This window comes from Vidua macroura, chromosome 20, assembly GCF_024509145.1.
Source record: "Vidua macroura isolate BioBank_ID:100142 chromosome 20, ASM2450914v1, whole genome shotgun sequence".
Lineage (NCBI taxonomy): Eukaryota > Metazoa > Chordata > Aves > Passeriformes > Viduidae > Vidua > Vidua macroura.
The window spans coordinates 4,711,840-4,729,716 of record NC_071590.1 but is presented as its reverse complement, the minus strand read 5'-3'; the positions used below and the strand labels follow the sequence as shown (position 1 = coordinate 4,729,716).

The window sequence follows — 17,877 nt, the reverse complement described above, 5'->3', positions numbered from 1 at the left end:
ATAAATAGTTTTCATTTAATCAGCTCCTGCTACAAGTTCAGTGTGCTCCCCTCTGCCATTGATTTTCCTGGGCTGTGTTAAGCTCAGGAGAAGTCAGCTCCCCTCGCTGTGATTACAATCAGTGGCCATAATGGCCCAGAGACCAACATGGGCCTGATGCTAATTTGGTGCCTGGCAGACCAGCACAGCCACAAATGTCCCAAGAAATTAATTTAGCCTTTTATTCAGCAACTCCCAGTCTGTACAGTGGTGATTAGCACAACTGCCTTCCCTCGGAGGACTTTTTGCAAGGATAAATACATCGGAGTTGGAGGTGTTAGGACTCAAAAACTGAGATAAATACACCCTGAGAGACCCAGACAAGTGCTGCATGGGAATGTCTGGCATGAAGTAACCTTGAGCATGTCCTCATCAGTGATGCAGAAAGCCCTGTGAAGCAGAGACTTCGACTCTGTGGACATTTCCCAGTGTTTACAAGGCTCAGCCTTTGCTGCACTTCTGGTATCTGCATCTCTGCAGTGTAGTCTGATCAGGAGGGGGAAAAACTGGCTGGGATTTACATATCTCTTGTTTTCATTGGGATATTAAAAACAAGTTCAGAGCCCAGAGCTGTGACATCTGTGACAGAAACAGCCCAGGCCCTCCCCTCCAGCCTCCCTTTGCTAAGACAGAGGTGTTGCATCTCTGGGGGTGGCTGTTCCCAGAGTAGGAAGGTTAAAAGAAGGGCTTTACCCACATCCTCTTCTGGGAGTTTGAACTGCCACAGGAGATGACTCTGGGGGTCTCCATAAGCCCAGAGACACACTGAGAGAGCACCCAAAGGCTCCTGGATGGGGCAGATGCCCAGGAGGTACCAGGGAGGGGGTCTGGGCAGCCCTTGCTGTCTTAGCTGAGCCAACTCAACCTCCTTGTACTGGGAGGAAACTTTTGGTGAAGTGAGGTACACTGCAAATACCAGCAGATTTTAATTTACACTGCTGGGCAGAGCACAGTTCTCTGTCTGGCTTGTTCCCCCCTCCCAGTCTGCTGCAGCCACCCATCCTCTGAGTGCCCTTGCTGAGCCCAGGCAGAGCTGGGATCCCTGGGTCTGCCCTGGCACAAAATTCCTGCAGGAACTGGAGGAGGAATATGCCAGGTCTGGGCAGAGCCTCACTCTGCAATGCACAGCAAGGTGCTCAAAAGTGACCTGAGAGACTGCCTGAGGAGCTAAAACACCTCCCCATGAGGGCAGGATGTGTCCCTGTGTTTGGGATGTGTCTCTGTGTTTGGGATCTGTCCCTGTGTTTGGGATGTGTCTCTGTGTTTGGGATGTGTCCCTGTGTTTGGGATGTGTCTTTGTGCTTGGGATCTGTCCCTGTGCTTGGGATCTGTCCCTGACAGCATGCACATCTTGTTTAAGAGCCCTGCAAAGGAGCTTTCCCAAAGAGAAGGCTGAGATGTCAGGAAGGAAAACCCCTAATTCCAGGCTTGCAGTTTGCTTGAACTTGCTCTGAACTTCATAAATAGAGGACACTTGACATGATATTCATTTACAGTAAGTTTATTTTTCAGTGCATTACATGAAAGGTCTTTGGTATTTGTGGGTCCTTGAATACTGTTCCCACTCCGCTCCGTAAGAAAATGCTGAATACAAAACATTCCATATACAGTAACAAACCCCATAGCAAATAAAGAGAAATAGATATTTTGAACAATAACATAGCAATATGAAAACAGATAAGTAACCATGCAAGAGGTGGAACAAACAGGTTGTGTTTACAACAAACATTAAAGCCTGCCATAAATGAGTTCATCCTGTCAGACGAGATTTATTCTTGTTCTAAGTTAAGAAATTACACATGATTGGAAGATACTGCCTATGGCTGCCCTATAAAAGACCAAATGGTTGTAAAGCTGATCCCCAGGAGAGAAGCCAGGACCATTGGCACACATATGAAACACACTGATATAAATAAAAAAGGTACTGTGTAAAATGACTGCTGAAGAAGTTACCATTTCCTTCTGTGGCTGGGAATGTGCCTCGTGAACAATTATAGCACCTTTTAATCCCTTGGTTTCACAGGAAACCAAGAAATCACAGAGACTCTGAGTAGTTTAACCCCTACACCCCCAGTGGAATGTCATCTTGAGTCAGATAGAAGGTGTAAACGTGGAGGAGGATGGGTTTCCACTCATTGCATCAGGAGGGAATTCCAGAAGCTGATTTTCTTTGGAAGCCTTTGTCACAGTGCTCAGGGTCCCACATGACAACAGCTCATGGCAGACACTGGAGCAGAGCCCACACAGCACCAGCACATGCTGCTCCAGGGCTGGGTCTGATTTGTAAGGCCTGTTCCTTTGAAAGTTGATGCCAAAATGACTGTGGAGTTTGGTGGGAGCAGGTGAGGGCTCTTCTCTCTAGTTAATTCCTAGTTCCCTGGGTTGCTATCAATTCCTTACAATAAGTGCAAATTAGACCCTCTGGAGAGGAGCATGCCCTGCCTCCCAGGAGTTCCAGGTTGCTGGTGAACATGAGGGTGCATGGCTTGCAAAGGGTTTTGGTTGTGCAATGTGCTGCTTCTGGTTAGCTCAGGGCAAGGAAAACACTACTACTACCAGAGCTGAGCCAAGTCAAAAACACACTGGAGCTCAAACAAACATCAAGAACTTCAAAAAAGTCTTAGGAGAAAAAAAAAAAAAAAAAAAGAAAAAGAAAGAACACACTATGGTATTGCACAGTATGTATGTAAGATAAAGCACTAAACATTTCAATTAAAATATATTTCTAAATGAGCACGCATTCAAAATAAATCCCCTAAGTTACATAGACATGGCAAGAAGCATTATATGCCCTGGCTGAAATGAACCTCAGGATCCTGCCCATGATGGAGAATGTGGTGGGAGTGGTTTGCTTGGTCATCAGTATCATCAATGTCAGTGTGTGAGGCTGTGCTCACCTTTAAATGTAATTAAACTGGGGTGGCACAACAGTGTGGTCCAGTCCTCGTGTGAGTGGAGAGGAATGAAACCCCAGCAGAGAGAGAAAGTCCACCTGGTGTAATCCTGCTGTCCCCCATTTAAAGATACAGTACCTCATCAGAGAGATGGGGCTAAACAAAGCAAGGAGAAAAAGTTACATAGCTCATAGTATCAATAATTAAAGTGGTTTCAACCCAAACCTGAACAGCCTTCTGACAATTGACTTGGCAGGATTAATTGCAAACAACTTCCATTAAATTTTCCTTTCATCTTGTCAGTAATTTGTTGTAAATAATGTAAAATTCCAAATCCGTGTCAGTATGAATACCTCAGCAATGTGAGTGACTAAAGCATTAGCACTCGCCAAGTTCATGCAATAGCTTTGAATTCAGAAGACAAACTTGGAGAAAGAAAGATTTCTCTTCCAGTTCAGTGTGAAGCCTCTGAAATGCCAGGGAAGTAAAAGTGGCCTCATTGTATTCCCTCTTCCCCAAATTCAGCCCTGTAGCTACAGGACCAGTGAAACTGAATTTCCCCATTTCCTTTTCTAAAGATTGCTTTGGTTGGGTTTGGTTCCTGAAGCTGCCATGAGGACAGATTGTTCCTGTGGCCTCGACTACAGCTGGCACCAGCCTGCCCAGTGCACGAGTTTAGACTGAACTGAGATTTCTCCTCACTCCTCAGGCCTGATTTTCCAACACTAACTGGCTGATTTATCTCCTGGAGGCCACCAGTGGGGTCTTGGAGTGCCCATGTGATCCAGACCAAGATGGTCCCAATTCACCACAGAGGCAACCAAGTACTTCTCAACTCCTGCACAGGAGTCAGCCTGCAAATGAGGAAACATCCTTTTTTTTGGACATTTAATTCTTAGATGGAATGATTATTCCAAGAATGTTCCCATGGCTGAATCTTGCTTGGCTGGCCACAAACAGAGCTCTTGCCCTGCCAGTAGTGGAAAGAGGGACTTGGGCTCTTCGAGCACCACAGACCTCCTCAGAGTTAATGCTGGGTTTAGAGTTAGTGCTGGGGATGAAACTAAGATGCATTCAGAGAGGCTTTATTTCCTTCTCCCACAGGGATTGCAAATACAGGATGGCTCCTTGAGCTCAGGAACCTGCTGGACTTGAGTTCTACTCATTTTCTTGCCTCTCTACACCACAGTCCAGCTGTAACTCAAGAGTGCAGCCAGGCACCTCCCCAGACTCCTGCAAAGCTCTGGGCTTGTTTCTTGGCAAATTCAATCATTCAGAAGTAAAACCTGAACCAGGTGGGCTGAACGAGCCCCACAGCTGGCACTGGCCAAGCAGGGGGAGGATGCAAAAGCAGGGCAGGGACTTGCATCCCTGCTGCCTCCAGCACAGCTGGTTGTTATTCAGCTGCCCAGGAGTAAAAGCAAGGTTCTGGTGCTTGCCCAGCATCAGCTTATGCCATTTCACCTGCCTGGGGATGGCTGGATTTCTGAAGAGCAGGGCCAAGTAAGGCATGGTGGGTTCAGCCATCCTGAAGGAGCCTGTAACCTGCTCATTTGTGGAAACGCCAGGCTCTTCAGAGGAAGAACTGGGATTGGGTGTCTCTGTTGGTAGCACTGCCATGTTTACAGTGTATGTGGGCAGTCAATTTAATGTGTGGCTAATGCTGGGCTGGCAGAGCTCCTCCATTTTTAGCCTCATTTCCAGAGGTCTTTGCCTTGGGAAGATCACTTGGGGTGCTGACACAGGGACTGCAGAGTGTTTTCTTTGGAAAGCCTCTGATAGAAACACTGCAGCAGTGCAGCCCAGCCTGCTCACACAGCTGTGTTCTGCACAGGAACCAGACACAGAGGGGCCATAACACAAGTCAATTTGTTCACTTTTGTCCTGGGCTGAATTTGAGAACTGTCAGAATGTGGGAATTAAAAAGTAAAACATAGTCCAGTCAGTTTTGTTGATTAAATTCCCCCTTCTAACAAAAATCACTGACTACATGAATGACATCAGTTTGTCTGACGTGGTTAGCACAGCAGGTGGAGTGATTCATTTGTCACTGAAGGGCAGGTTCAACTTCTTAAACCTGGAAGCTGGTACTGCCCCTAAAATAACCAGTTATTGCAAAAAGTAAAATGACTCTGTACTTAACTCCCAGTGCAAGATAAGCTCTTGACAAGACTCTAATTCCCTAGGCTGTGGTTTGCTCCTACACTGTCTCCAGATCCAAATGGTGAGGAGTTACTCACAAGATTAAAACAAAACACTGTGAAAACATTTTTCCTGATTGCTGTAGGATTAATAAACTATTGCAAAATATCCTTTTCTGTGAATAGCTACTGCCACCACTTAAACTAATTATCTCTGGATGTATGCACAAGCTGAACACAGTATGGGAAAATTCTTGCACAATTCCATCATATCTCAAGCAAACTGCTCTATGTTTTCACAGAAATAGTCTAAACTCTCTGACCCAATGTTTCCATGAACATTTGCATCAAAAGTCCTTGTTTAGCCAACCACAAATAGAATAATGTCCCTCATATGCAATTAGCAACATGAAAAGCCAGGGTTTTGTTGCTAAAGTCCGGAGAGCCACCTGAATTTTAAGAGTAATACTTGTAAATGTACTTTGTATTCTAATTTGTTCTTTGCTTAAAAGAAATCCTTGCAGGTCATGCTTTCGTGGCCTGTGGAAGTTGCACCTGGAAGTTAGTGTGACACCAACACAGGAAATAAAAGCAGATGCCTCCAACTGCAGCAATGGACAAGGCTTGGCTTGGCTTTGGCTCTGGGTGGGATGGATGGGCTTGGCCAGTTAAGCAGAGCTTTACTGAGTGTCTGTCAAGGTCAGTGAGAGAACAAGGGCAGGGTTAAACCCTCGAGGCACAGCCAGGAGGTGTCACTCCTGTAGGCAGCTGCTGAAACACCTGACAACTGCTATTCCAAAGGCAAAACAACAAAATCAAGGAAAATATTCTCAAAACCCTCTCTGAGCTATGGATAAGTCATTCCCTGCAACCAGGGCTCAGTATTGGCCAGGGAAGGAAACCCAGCCACCAACACTGCAGCCTCCCACCCACTTCATCTGCAGGGTGCAATTAAGCACTGGGTACTGTATCTTTAACTGCAGAACAGGCAGGGAGGACACAAAGATGCTCCTACTTCATCCGGTGGCTTCTCCTTCTGGCTTCACCATCATCCAGCAGGGAAGAGAGGAGCTGGTGGGCCTGGGGCTGCCGGGGTCCTCCTCGCTTGATCTTGATGCTGGTTCTCAGGGGGGAGCCCGGGATCACATCCTGTCCAGAGCCTGGCTCAATGGAAGACAAAGAGTCTGTAAGGAGAGAAAGTCATGGGAGAGCACTATTTAAAAGGGGAGGCTGAGGAAGACACTCATGGGCCCTTCTGAGTGGTTCCTCTTCTGAGAGCAGTGTGCTCCCTCCTGTTTGCTCTCCAGGCAGGAAGCAGCTTTGGAGCTACAGCTTTGCTGCCATCACACTTCTCCTGCATTAGATGTTTCCCCTCTGCTCTGCCTCAGCTCTTTGGGGTAAGTGCTCCTACTGCAGGGCCTGTTTTCCTTTGTAGTTCCATTTCTAAAGTGCTGTTCTTTTATTAATTATGAATTTACTTGGGCTGCAGCAACTATTCAGCACTGCCCACAGACTCCTGGTGTTGGAGGATGAGCTGGTGGGCAGTGGGCAGTGATGCTTTTAGGGTTTAAGTACCATTTCACTCCTAGTAAAGGACATTTGGAGACACTGAAAGGATTGAATGGAAGGACTGACCCACCCTGGGCTGCAGCCAAATCAGCAGTAATGCTGGGGATGGCTGGTGGCTGTCCCTGCTCCCAGAGCACCTCCAGGTAACAACCTCCTGCTCTTCCCTCAGCTAAACAAATTAAACATGCACTGCTCTGGGCCACTCTTCAGCAGCAGATCCTGGTGGCTTGATCTGCCTCATCATTTCCAATGCCCCAGTTTCTTCTTCCTTCTGCCTCCAGAGCTGGATGTTTGTGTTTCCCTGCCAGGAGCCCAATCTGCCACCCTTGGTTTGATCCCACCAGGCAGTGTTTCTGTTTCCAGTGAGATTTTGGCTGCTGGAGGATTTGGGCTCTGTCTGCTGGCACCAAACCCTGCCAAACAATTTGGGCTTTGCTGTGTCCTGCTGGGCTGCTCTCTGCAGCTTCCAGGCCAGGTCAGCTCCAGCTGCCCTCCCAGTGCATAGGAGAGGTTTGTTTGCTGGGATGTTTTGCCTTGTTGCTTGGGTGGCTGTGGTTTTGGAAACCATGCTCAGTGGGAAATTTTTTGGGAAAATGAGAGCATGGGATTGGCATTTCTGAGTGGGGTTTTAAAACTGGGCTGCCCCAGGACTTGTGGTCAAATCCTTAACACCTACACTGGGAACATGACCAGACAGTTGGTGCTGGGTGATTTAAACCTCTGTGGTGCCTTTCAGTCCAGGGAGGTCTGTGCTCAAGGAAAATATTTTCTGTTATTTAATGTCTTTTTCTCTTTTTTGTTGAGGCCTTTTTAACCATATACACAAAGATGAACATAATTGCACAAGGAAAATAGGCCTTACTTTCCAAGTTCCCTTTCTAAACAGTATTTTTTTAGGGCCTAAAATATGTGTGAAGTGAAAGAATGGAACTATTTCAAAAGCCCAGAGTAGGAATACAATTATCAACACTTATTGGACAAAAAAAACCCCTAAAGTCATGCAATATAGGTGTTTAAATATGACCTATCCACAGTGCACAATTAAAAAACTTCCATTTTTTTGCTGATGCAGTTACACTGGTATAGAAGTGCAGATGGGTGTAAATAACTCATCTTCATCCCAAGCAGTAACAGATCAATACAAATGGTTTGCTGAAATGACTGTTTCAAAATAACACCAGCACATGCCTTGTTGCTGCTGTATTTCCAAAGAGGATGTGAAAAATAGCTAAATCAGGCAGTTCTGCTGGGGCAAGGCTGCGTGAACCCCAGTCCCAGGGTCTACAGAAGATTCCCAAGAACGTGGCTTTTTGCTTTATACCACTATAAGTGAAGGTACAAAGTAAAAGCCAAAGGAGGCCCAGACCCTGGCTTTTGTAAATACCCTGTTCTATTGGACTCATCCAGGGAACCCCCCTTTCCCTCTTCCCTGGAGATGATCCCAGCTGGCATGGGCTGCTGCCTAGGAAATCAAGTGGGCACCTCCCTGGTACCTCCAGGGTACCAGCTCAAAGCACAGCAGCATAAAAAAAATATATATTTCTACCCTTGGAATGAAAATGAGAAGCGAAGCAGGATTAGTGCAGAGGTAAGGTCAGGGTGAGTGTGGTTGAATCATGGGGTTGTGATTCAGGGTTTCCCAAAAATCTTACGCTGTTGCTGCCTATTGCTTTTGGAAATAGCATTGAGGCCTCCAAGGGCACGAGGCCACTGAGCAGAGCAGAGCAGAGCAGAGCAGAGCAGAGCAGAGCAGAGCAGGCTCCAGCAGCCATGCCCTGGCACTGGAAGGGTCCAGCAGCAATTCCATCCCAGCACTGCTGGCCCCAGACAGGGCTGGGATCCCAAGGTGCTGCCTGAAGTGCTTTATTACTGTGCAGTGAGGCACTGTCAGGACTGCTGGGCATTTTAGCTACTCAGCATTTCCATAGCTTAAATCAATATCCAAAGGCCACATCCCAATAAAAGTGGATGCTGATCTGAGGGGAGGTGTGAGCTGGGCTCACAAGCAAGGCCAGGAATGAGGTTCCACGTGTCAAGGACAGAAAAGTGCTTTGGGACTTGCTCAGTGCCATGGAACAGGTTTGCTGCTCACAGGCTGGGATAGCAGAGGCAAACATTTTGCCTCTAACTGTGTTTCTGAAAGGGGAGAAATTGGCATCAGATCAGGCTTTGGCAGCTGTGAGAGAATTGATCCTCAGCTAGCCCAGAAGGAGCAGTGTGGCAATAACCAACTCCTGTGACAATAACCAACACCATCCTGTGGCTAAGGGAAGAGAACATTCTTTAAGGGATGATGTACACACGTGCCAGTGATGGGAGCCAACAGCCAACAGCCTCAAGAGATCACAAAAATCTATCTGAATATAAAACATTTAAACTCTGCTTAAATCTGACTGTGAAAATAGGTTTCATGTAAGTTATGATCACAAAATGTTCAGGGATCACTGATTTTCAGGGTGACATGGCAGCACTGTCTGGGCTTTCTCTGCAAACCTGGTGCTGCATAAAGCAAGGGCCTCAGTGGTGTTCGAGTCACTTGGAAGATGCTGTTAACAGGATTAAATGATCTGGCCTAAAGACTTGAACAAGCAGCTCTGTGGGAAGCTGGTGGATGATCTGTGCCACATGGCTTGAGCTGCTGCTCATGACTTGGCTGCCTGAACTGTAACAAAAATCACTGTAAGGATCATTTCACCTGCTACTGGAAAGCCAGAGGAAGTAGTACAGCTGCTGGAACTCAACAGTTCTAAGCACCCCTAAGTCATGGTACCTAGTTTTGAAAATGGGGCTTGAACAGACACCAGAGAGCTCAGGAGAGTGGGAGGATGTTTAACCATCAAACCTGAGCAGAGCCCCTGGTTCCCTAGAGAAGAAAACCTTAGCAGTGCTTACCATGAATTCCTATCATGTGCTCAAGAATTAATACTCTCTCAGCTAAAATCTTCAGAGCCTCTCGAAGCTGTTGGACACCTTCCCCCTGCAAGAAAGAAAACAAAACTAACATTGGAATGTGAGGCAGAATAGGCTTCTTGTCCATAATGTCGCTTTCATAGCAGCAAACCCTGTAGTGTGGATGTTTAAAAATGAAAAGATGCAAAAGAGGAGATAACCTAAGTAGGAGTGCAGGAGAAATCCCTGTTCAAAGAGCTCCTCACGTACACTCAGGCTGTAGTTTGTTGTCCTTGTCACCTTAGGTGTGGGCTTGAAGGGCCAAAGAGATGTTGGGAAGTATTTCAGGGACTGAGAGCAGAGATGTGAGAACTCCAATGCTCTGCACATGCAGTGTGATCTCTTCTGGGAGTCTGTCCCTCAGCAGCTGGGAGGGACAATAGGGAAGTAATTCCCAACCAGTTCCATGTGACAGAACAACCTCTGGGGACTGAGGTGTTCAAGAACATGGTGACAACATGGCCAAGGGAACCTCACAGACCAGGATTTCTGGCACACATTCAATTCAAACCCAAGGCACACTTGCTCTGCACATTTAACTGTGGGCTCACCCTCTGCCCCCCCCAAACCCACCTGTCAAAGGGAATATGGCTGAAGGACAGCAAAGTGACAAAACCAAAAGCAAAATAGTAGAAATACATCCTTACATCAGCACCTTTGTCACCTTCCTCACCCTTCTTGCCTGGTTCACCCTAAAACAAAGGAAGGAAACTGGGTTACATGTGGCTGAGGAGCCTTCCAGGATTCCTTGGATCCCTCCCCACCAAAAGAGCAAGTTAAAGAAGCATTTCACCAGCAGAAATCACATGGACCTTCATGCCAAGGGCCAAAGTGCTCTCCTGAGCTTTGCCCTGGCTCCTGTCAGCTTCCCAGGAGGTCACCACCACTTCCAACACAAATGAACTTGTCCAGGAGTGGCCAAGCTGCAGGAGGAGCCACCTGCCATGGCCTGGGTCCCAGCAAGGCCATGAACATCTCACTGGGCTCTCAATGAACAACACTGTATGCTAAAGCACAGATAAATTGCTCCTTTCCCCCAGACATGCATGTTTTCATATTGATATAGAACAGAAAACCCCTCCATTCTGCTTTCATTAATTAGTCACATCACTTTCTGCCTCTGAAGATGCTCATGAAGCTTTTCTTGAACAAAGATCTCTCTGTGCTGTGAACACTGCTCTCATGTTTCCCCCCAGCCAGGAAGTTCATGCACTTTCTGAAGAGCAGATGACAGGCAGAGATTAAACCACTCTAAGCTAAACACAAAACATAATTAACAATCTAAAATAGAGTGGAAAGGCTTGGGCTCCTCAAACTTGTTGGACATCCCTGAGACATTTGCAAAGCAGAGGTGAGCACAGGAGGAAGGACCAAACAAAAGGCTGTGTGAATTTTAGGAAATGATGAGGTGGAACCAAGGAAGAGAGATGAGACCCCTCCCAGAGGCTCTGGGGCTTCTCTGGAAAAGAAAAAAACCCAATTTTCTCCACTAGATCTCTGTCAGCCAACCTTCATCACCATTGGTTTGTTTCCAATGGCCATATGTGCAGACATATCCTCTGTGCATCTGTTCAGGCATTGCCAAAAATCATTTGGAGACATCTCTTAACCTCAATACAGGGTTTCAAGCTCAGCTTGGCCAGCTGAGGTGCAGGAGGGAGTTGTGAGCAGCTGATGGACTTTGAGCTGTTTAACTGTGCCCACCTTTGGGCTCTGGTGGTGCCAGGAGCTCCTGTGTGTGCCCAGCTCTGGCCAGGGGGATCTGCAGGCTCAGCACAGCTCCCCTGATGCCCCCTGGTCACGTCAGCACCGTGCTTTACACCAGGGCATGTTTCATTTGCAGAGGGATTCTTTAAGGTGAGAGTATCTATGGAACAAATGTCTGAGCTGGAGCCAGCAGAGCTCAGCTCTGAAGCAGCTCCAGGCCAGCCAGTGGCACCTACAGTGCCAGGCACCAACCCCACCTGAGCCTGGCACCCACCCAGGAGTGCAGCACTTACAGGCAGTCCCTTAATGCCCCTCTCTCCAGGCAGACCTGCTTGCCCCTGTTGGAAATAAAGGCAGTGTCATTAGAAGATCCTTTGCCACTTGACAAGAGCACAGTGTAATTTTTACTAGTGGAATTAAGATGGCTTAATGAAAAAACCTTACACTTGGGATAATGTGTAAAAAAAAAAATTCCTCTCCCTTGACATTATCACTTAGAGACAGCAAAAGGGGGTTATGGTTTTCTGTCAAGTATCAGCTCCAAATCCCATCAGGCTCTGGAGGAGCTGGGTTGGATACAGAGCTCCTGAGCTCAGTGCCCCCTCTGTAAGACGATTAGCAGGTTTTTTGAACTTTCCAGCAGTCAGTTACATTATACCAGGAAGGAATTTGGCTGGAGATTTGTTCCTTACAAAGACACTGCATTCTTCTCTCTGGTAGAAGTGATGGGCTGCTGCTGCCCCAGCCAGAACAGAGCCCAGGACTCCCACCAAGCACTGATTTAATCTGCTCCTGCTCCACACACCCCACAGCTCCTGATCAAAACATAGGTACAATATTTTGGTTGGTTTGTTTCTTTCTCCTGCTGTGCTAATTTTCACATTGTTCTCAGTGAGGGGTTTTTGTTCTTTTTTTTAATTTTTTTTTTTTTTTCTTTAAGAGAAACAGTTTGAACTAGTATGTGTTGGTTTGGGGCAGGATGAAATACTGTTGAACTGCACATTTTTCCCCCTGTTTTCCTCCACAGTGTTCCCATGCTGGAGCAGCTGGGGCAGGGCAAAATCCCTGACCAGGAGAGCAGTTACAGGTTATTTAGTGAGAAAGCAGGAGCTTGGGAAGAAGAGGCAAAATGTAAAAGCATTTATAGAAATCCATTAATGAAACAGCCACCTATTTCCCCTGGCTCTTCTCCTGTAAACATACACAGCAACAAACCAATCCTTTTTCCCCCCTAAAAAACCTACATAGATGGTGACAGATTTCTGCAGTGGAAGAGGAGAGCTGCTGGGTTTGTGTCCATCAAATTTGTATAAAACCAAGGGGCACCTACAGAACATTCCCATGGAATGAATACCTATGGAATGCCTTGCCAGCAGCAGCAAAAGGCCCCTATGGACAAGGAGAGCTCTGGGAGAAAGGCCCAGTCTGTCAGGTGCTCCCATTATCTTCAAAGGGAAATACTTGGATTCTGCACTGGAGGGAGCAAAGCTCATGAAAAAGCACAGGCAGGAGGAAAAATCTCAGAGAGGAGCACAACAACAGCCTGAAAATACATAAACAGCCTGTGCTCCATGTCCAGGAGGAACAGAAAGGATGTTATCAGCTTAAAGGGGATCAAAGGATATTTAGGCTGGATGTTGGCAATATCTTTTATCCCAGGCCTCCCTGGCTGTTGCTCTGAAGAGTGCCTGGAGATGCTGGGGAGCCTCCCTGGCTGGCAGTGCTTGGGATGAGCAGAGGCTGAGCGTGAGCAGCACACAGAGCTGAGCCATCCAGGGGCTGTGCTCTGACTGCTGCAGGTCTCTCCCACATCTGCTCTCTCCAAGATTAAGCAGGAAGAATGTATAACATTTTCTCAAATCTCAGTAGATGTTGTAAAACCTCCCCCTCCTCTGCTTTTCTTTGCAGCTGCACAGCTCCTCTGCTCGAGCCCTCATTTTTATCCACCAAACCCAAAATTGCAGCATGTAGTTGTCAAAACCAGCATTCAAAGCCACACTCACAAAAGACAAAAAGCACACAGAGCATCCTACAGAAATTCTAACAGAAAAAGCTGTCAGCTTCACTTTCCACACTATCAGGAAATACAGGGTTTTTTTTCTATTTATCAAGATTATTTCGATATTTGAAAATCTCATTTGTCCCAAACCTAAGAGGAGAGTTACAATTCTAAATCCTTAGCAAGGAGGGAAAAAAACCAAATTCTAAGGGATCTATCAGGAGTGAATGGACACAATGGAACAAGATTTTGTTTCAAAACAAGTGTAGTAGTAATATGTAGTAGCAATATGGTATATTAGTATTAATATTAGTAATATGGTCGACCACAAACTACAGCAAAATGTTAAATAAATCATTGAGGAAGAGTTTTATCAGTTTCCTGGATGGAAATGTGACACTTTGTCACACACCATGCCCTTCTATTTTTTTTAGCTGAAAATAAAGATTGAATGGCAATGAGAGGCAGTGGGTAATCTGTGCATCCATCTCATCAGTTCAGGTTTTGCTCTCTACCAGAATCTTGAATTCTAGTCCCAGAAGTCCAGCAGTCTGCAATCTTTTTGTAAAGCCAAGTCATGTCCAAACTGGCTGAGCTGCACAAGGAAAGTGTCACAAAAAATGACCAACAGTCACTCTGTCTTTCAGGGAAGTGCAAGTGATTTCTTACATAAGAACAGGACCAAGCACCCAAACCCAAACTATAACAGAGATTTCCAAAGGCAGATGTGCCCCACCCTCAGATATCTGCTGCTCCTGACTCCTCAGGAGGGGTGAAACAAGCACCTTGCACAGTCTGGACAGAGGAGCAGTTTGTCTGCTGCTGGTTATTCCCAGGAATTTGAGAAGTCAGCACACTGGAGTTCACTGATGTGCATTTCCCTGTCCTGGCTCCTTCAGGCATCCCTCTGGTCTGCTGGATTGGAAGGGGAGCAGGAATGCAGAGGAGGCTCTGTCATGGGGGAATCACACACCTGCAGCCCCCATTCACCCCCATCTGTGGCACAGGAAAATGGCACTTGGAAGGAAAGGGAGCTTGTCTCCCACAGCTGTGGCACTGCAGCCACCACTGCAGCCATGCAGACATCCACCACTGCAGAGCTCCCAACCAATGTTTTCCTCCTTGTCTCTGTCCCCTCCTTTGGCTCTCTCCACAATGGGGTCTCAGTGGCTCTCCACAGCCCATGGTGCCCATTTCAGACCTAAGGGCTGATGATCCTGTTCCACCCACTCCACTCCCAAGTGATTTTGTGCTCCTAGACTCACCCAGAGATGTCAAAGACCATGACCTTTTGGCAATTCAGCTGGACAGAAGCAGCCAAAGGCCCAAATGCCCCTTTCAAACCCTTCCCAGTGCTTGAATGCTGGGCTGGGAATCTGACACATTTATACCCTTGTTAGACATTTCTCTGGTAGCTCCTAAACTTCACCAGTTTGGAAATAACATTCAAACAGACTTTTTGTTCTCTATTTAGTTATCAGCGCTGGGCAACCCACTAAGGACTGAGGCACATAAACATTAAGAACATGACTTCAGTATTCCAAATATGTTAAGAACATCATTAGACCCAGGGAATGACTTTGGTTCAGGAAAACCTGGTGAGTTTTTAAAGCCTTAGTGCCACAGAAGGAAGAGTTCAGTCAGACCTCTCAAAACACTCCAAACTAAACAGCTTTGGCTCGTGGAGGAAAGTTGGTCTCCACAGCCTTTATACACCATGTCTTTGCTACCTCTTTGGGGTAGCAAATCTAAGTTAGCAAATCTGCTAATCTCTTTGGGAAATACCTGACTTTGCAAGGAATTCAACTCTTTCTCTGTACAGGAAACCCTCATCTTGGTTCCTGCAGAAACGCCAGAAACTCTGCATTTAAAGTTGGTGGTGTCTGTAGCTCCACTGAGTCTGTGAGACCTGTGCTGTGTATAATTCCACAGCCCCCAAATGCTGTGGGAATCTCCCTGTGCCTGCAAAACCTTACTCTCTCTCCTCGGTCTCCTTTGGATCCTTTTGGTCCAGGCTGTCCTGGAGATCCTGGCAAGCCCTAGAAGAGATGCAGAATGAGAAGGAATTAATTTCTACTGTGCAACCTTTGTGTAGGTGTAGTGAATACATTTCCCAGTGATCCTCAACTCCTGAAAACCTCATACACCCATTAAGCAATTGGGCTGGATTCTCTTTTTCCCTCAAGCAAATACAACAGGAGCTCTGTTTGCAGATATCCCAAGCCCTGTACTTTCTGCAGAACCCTCTATTTGGGTCTTTTAATGCACTGCAGGCCCCTGATGTAACATTTTTTCAGGGTCAGTATGACAGGACAGTTCTTGTTCTCAGTTACCAAGAAGAAATTAATATACAGGTAGTATGCTTAGCTTAAAAATCCCCACTGCTTCCCCCTACTTCTTAATTGCCTCAGTGGGTGGCAGGAGCAAGCACACATACCTGAAATTAATTGGATTTTGTAGTGGAAATTATTTTGAAGCTATTCACTCACCCTAATAAACAATTTTGAAATTAAGCCCAATCTCTGCTAATAATTTTACTCCCTGGGTTGAACAAATCTATAAAGCAGTCACCAATGGCTAAGAAGGGCACAGTCTCCAGATTTCTACTAATTGAACTGCTATGCAGAAATCGATCCAAATTCTTAACTTACCCACCCAGAGAAGCCACAGTTATTAACCAGACCAAGAGAGAACAATATTGTTTGTTTATATTCAGCCTGTCAGCTCTCCTTCTCCCCACAGCTATGTACAAGATGCTTTTTTTTTTCACCTCAAGTGTCTTGCACGTTGTCTTGGAGGCTGCAGAAGTGAGTCTGGAGCTCCCCTCCAGGCCACAGGGGATTTAAGCCAGCCTGGTTAGCCCTGGTTTAGGGCTAAGCCAGGTTGGTTTAGCCCCCCAGATCCCCACATCAGCACCCAGAGAAATGGGTTTTCTAGGCCCAGAGAAAGGAGCATTGCTGTGAGGAGCTCAGTGTCTGTGAAGTGGCCCAGGGAGGTGGCACACATGTGATTTAAAGTGCAAATGGGGAGCCCTCTCCCATTTCAGCTGGGAGCCAGCAGTGCTCACCAGCAGCACATTGCTCCCTGCCTGCAGCCAGCCCCACCAGCTCAGCTGAGCTCCCCACCAAGGATTCAGAGACTTAGGCCTGGCTTAGGAGCTTCCCTGGGGCTGCCAAACCCTGAGGTAGGGCACAGACCAGGCTTGGCCCCATGTCAAACATGCAGCATGGACAAAATCCAAGTGTCCATAAGCATCCTTTGCTCCTGACAGCTCTCAGCAGTGTGTGCTGAGACAGGGATGCTCAAGAACACTGAATTCCACAGTGCAAAAATAAAAGACTTACAGTGTGTGCTGCGTGTCAAAAAGCCAGACTCTGCTGCAGAATCTACTTATGAATTGTGAATTACCTTATATTTAATGATGTTAAACTGCATCTGTCATTTGGCTGCCAAATCTCTCACTGTGTTTGTATCTATCTGGAGTTTCTCATTGTTCTCCAGAGTATTTCCTAATTGAAAGGATTCTGCTACACTGGCAAACTTTCCCTAACCTGTTGTTCATTGCTTCTTCAAAGTGGTTAATAAACACATAAGGAAAATCTTCTCTATTTTCAGCTCCAAACCTTCTCTTATCAGATCTGAGTTACATCCCTCTATAAAGTTACTTAACCTTTCTCTGTGCTTTCCAGTCATGTGGGATTCCTTTGAAAAATTTGATGCTGCTGCTTTACCTCCACATTAAGCAATATTCTTCCCAAAACTGAGTCCCTTTGTATCAGCCAACCACAGTTTGGAGTAGTTTGGCAGTTCCCTATTAATGACTTCACTTCTTTCCATTTAATCAGCTTTTTCCATCCATGTGAGTACTGTGCCCTTCTTCTACCATAAATTCTTTGCAGTGAGTTTTTCCCACTCCATTATTATCTCCCCACTCCACAATGTTTGTATCAATAAATAATCAAACTGATGTGAATTTGTGATATTTTTCTTGAACAGAAAGTGCTATGTCTGGAAAAGTAGGCTTAACACGTTCACTCTGGTGAAATGGTGAATTCCCATTGATGCATTTTGTTCTTTTTATGCGTTCCACAGGAAATGCAGAGTTTTTTCTATCACTGTGTTAGTAAAGCCCATGTCAGATCCTTTGCATCAACTCAGGCCACAGTGAATTGTTTTGACACAGCAGCAGCACGATGTGTTGTTATGATTAAGGGAAACTCTGGGAAGTTCCCCGACCATTTCAACCTCCTAATCCAGAATGAGAAAAAGGAATTCAATCACAGAAAAAGGAATTAAATCACAGAATTTCACAGGGAACAAAACAGCAGATCTAAGATTACTCCCCCTCCTTGTGCATGGGATGATGCTTCACCCCGGACCCCCACTCTGCCCTTCACCCCAAAGCACCAAAGCACCTTACTTGTGATCCAGGGGCTCCAATGGGTCCTGGGGGCCCTTTGGGTCCTGAAGCACCTGGTGGCCCTGGTGGGAATCATAATTGGAGGCAATGTTAAGGAGACTTAGAAGGAAGAACCCTAAATTCCAAAGGCATGCACCTCCTTTCATGTTCTGCTGAGTC

General features: G+C 46.3%; 1 protein-coding gene across 2 annotated transcripts in view; it reads right to left on the bottom strand.

Moving 5' to 3' along the window:
- Positions 1-1,524: 1,524 nt before the first annotated feature.
- The window catches only part of COL26A1 (collagen type XXVI alpha 1 chain), a 167,893-nt gene continuing 151,540 nt past the window's right edge, over positions 1,525-17,877 (bottom strand). The window contains exons 10-15 of one of the 2 annotated variants that reach the window (XM_053995642.1): positions 17,719-17,780; positions 15,275-15,337; positions 11,593-11,637; positions 10,240-10,284; positions 9,536-9,620; positions 1,525-6,258 (exon numbers count right to left, since the gene is read on the bottom strand). In XM_053995642.1, coding sequence (XP_053851617.1) covers positions 6,086-6,258; positions 9,536-9,620; positions 10,240-10,284; positions 11,593-11,637; positions 15,275-15,337; positions 17,719-17,780 — 473 coding nt within the window. In that variant the 3' untranslated portion in view covers positions 1,525-6,085. The remainder of the gene's footprint in view (positions 6,259-9,535; positions 9,621-10,239; positions 10,285-11,592; positions 11,638-15,274; positions 15,338-17,718; positions 17,781-17,877) is intronic. The other variant, XM_053995643.1, reaches the window with a different exon arrangement.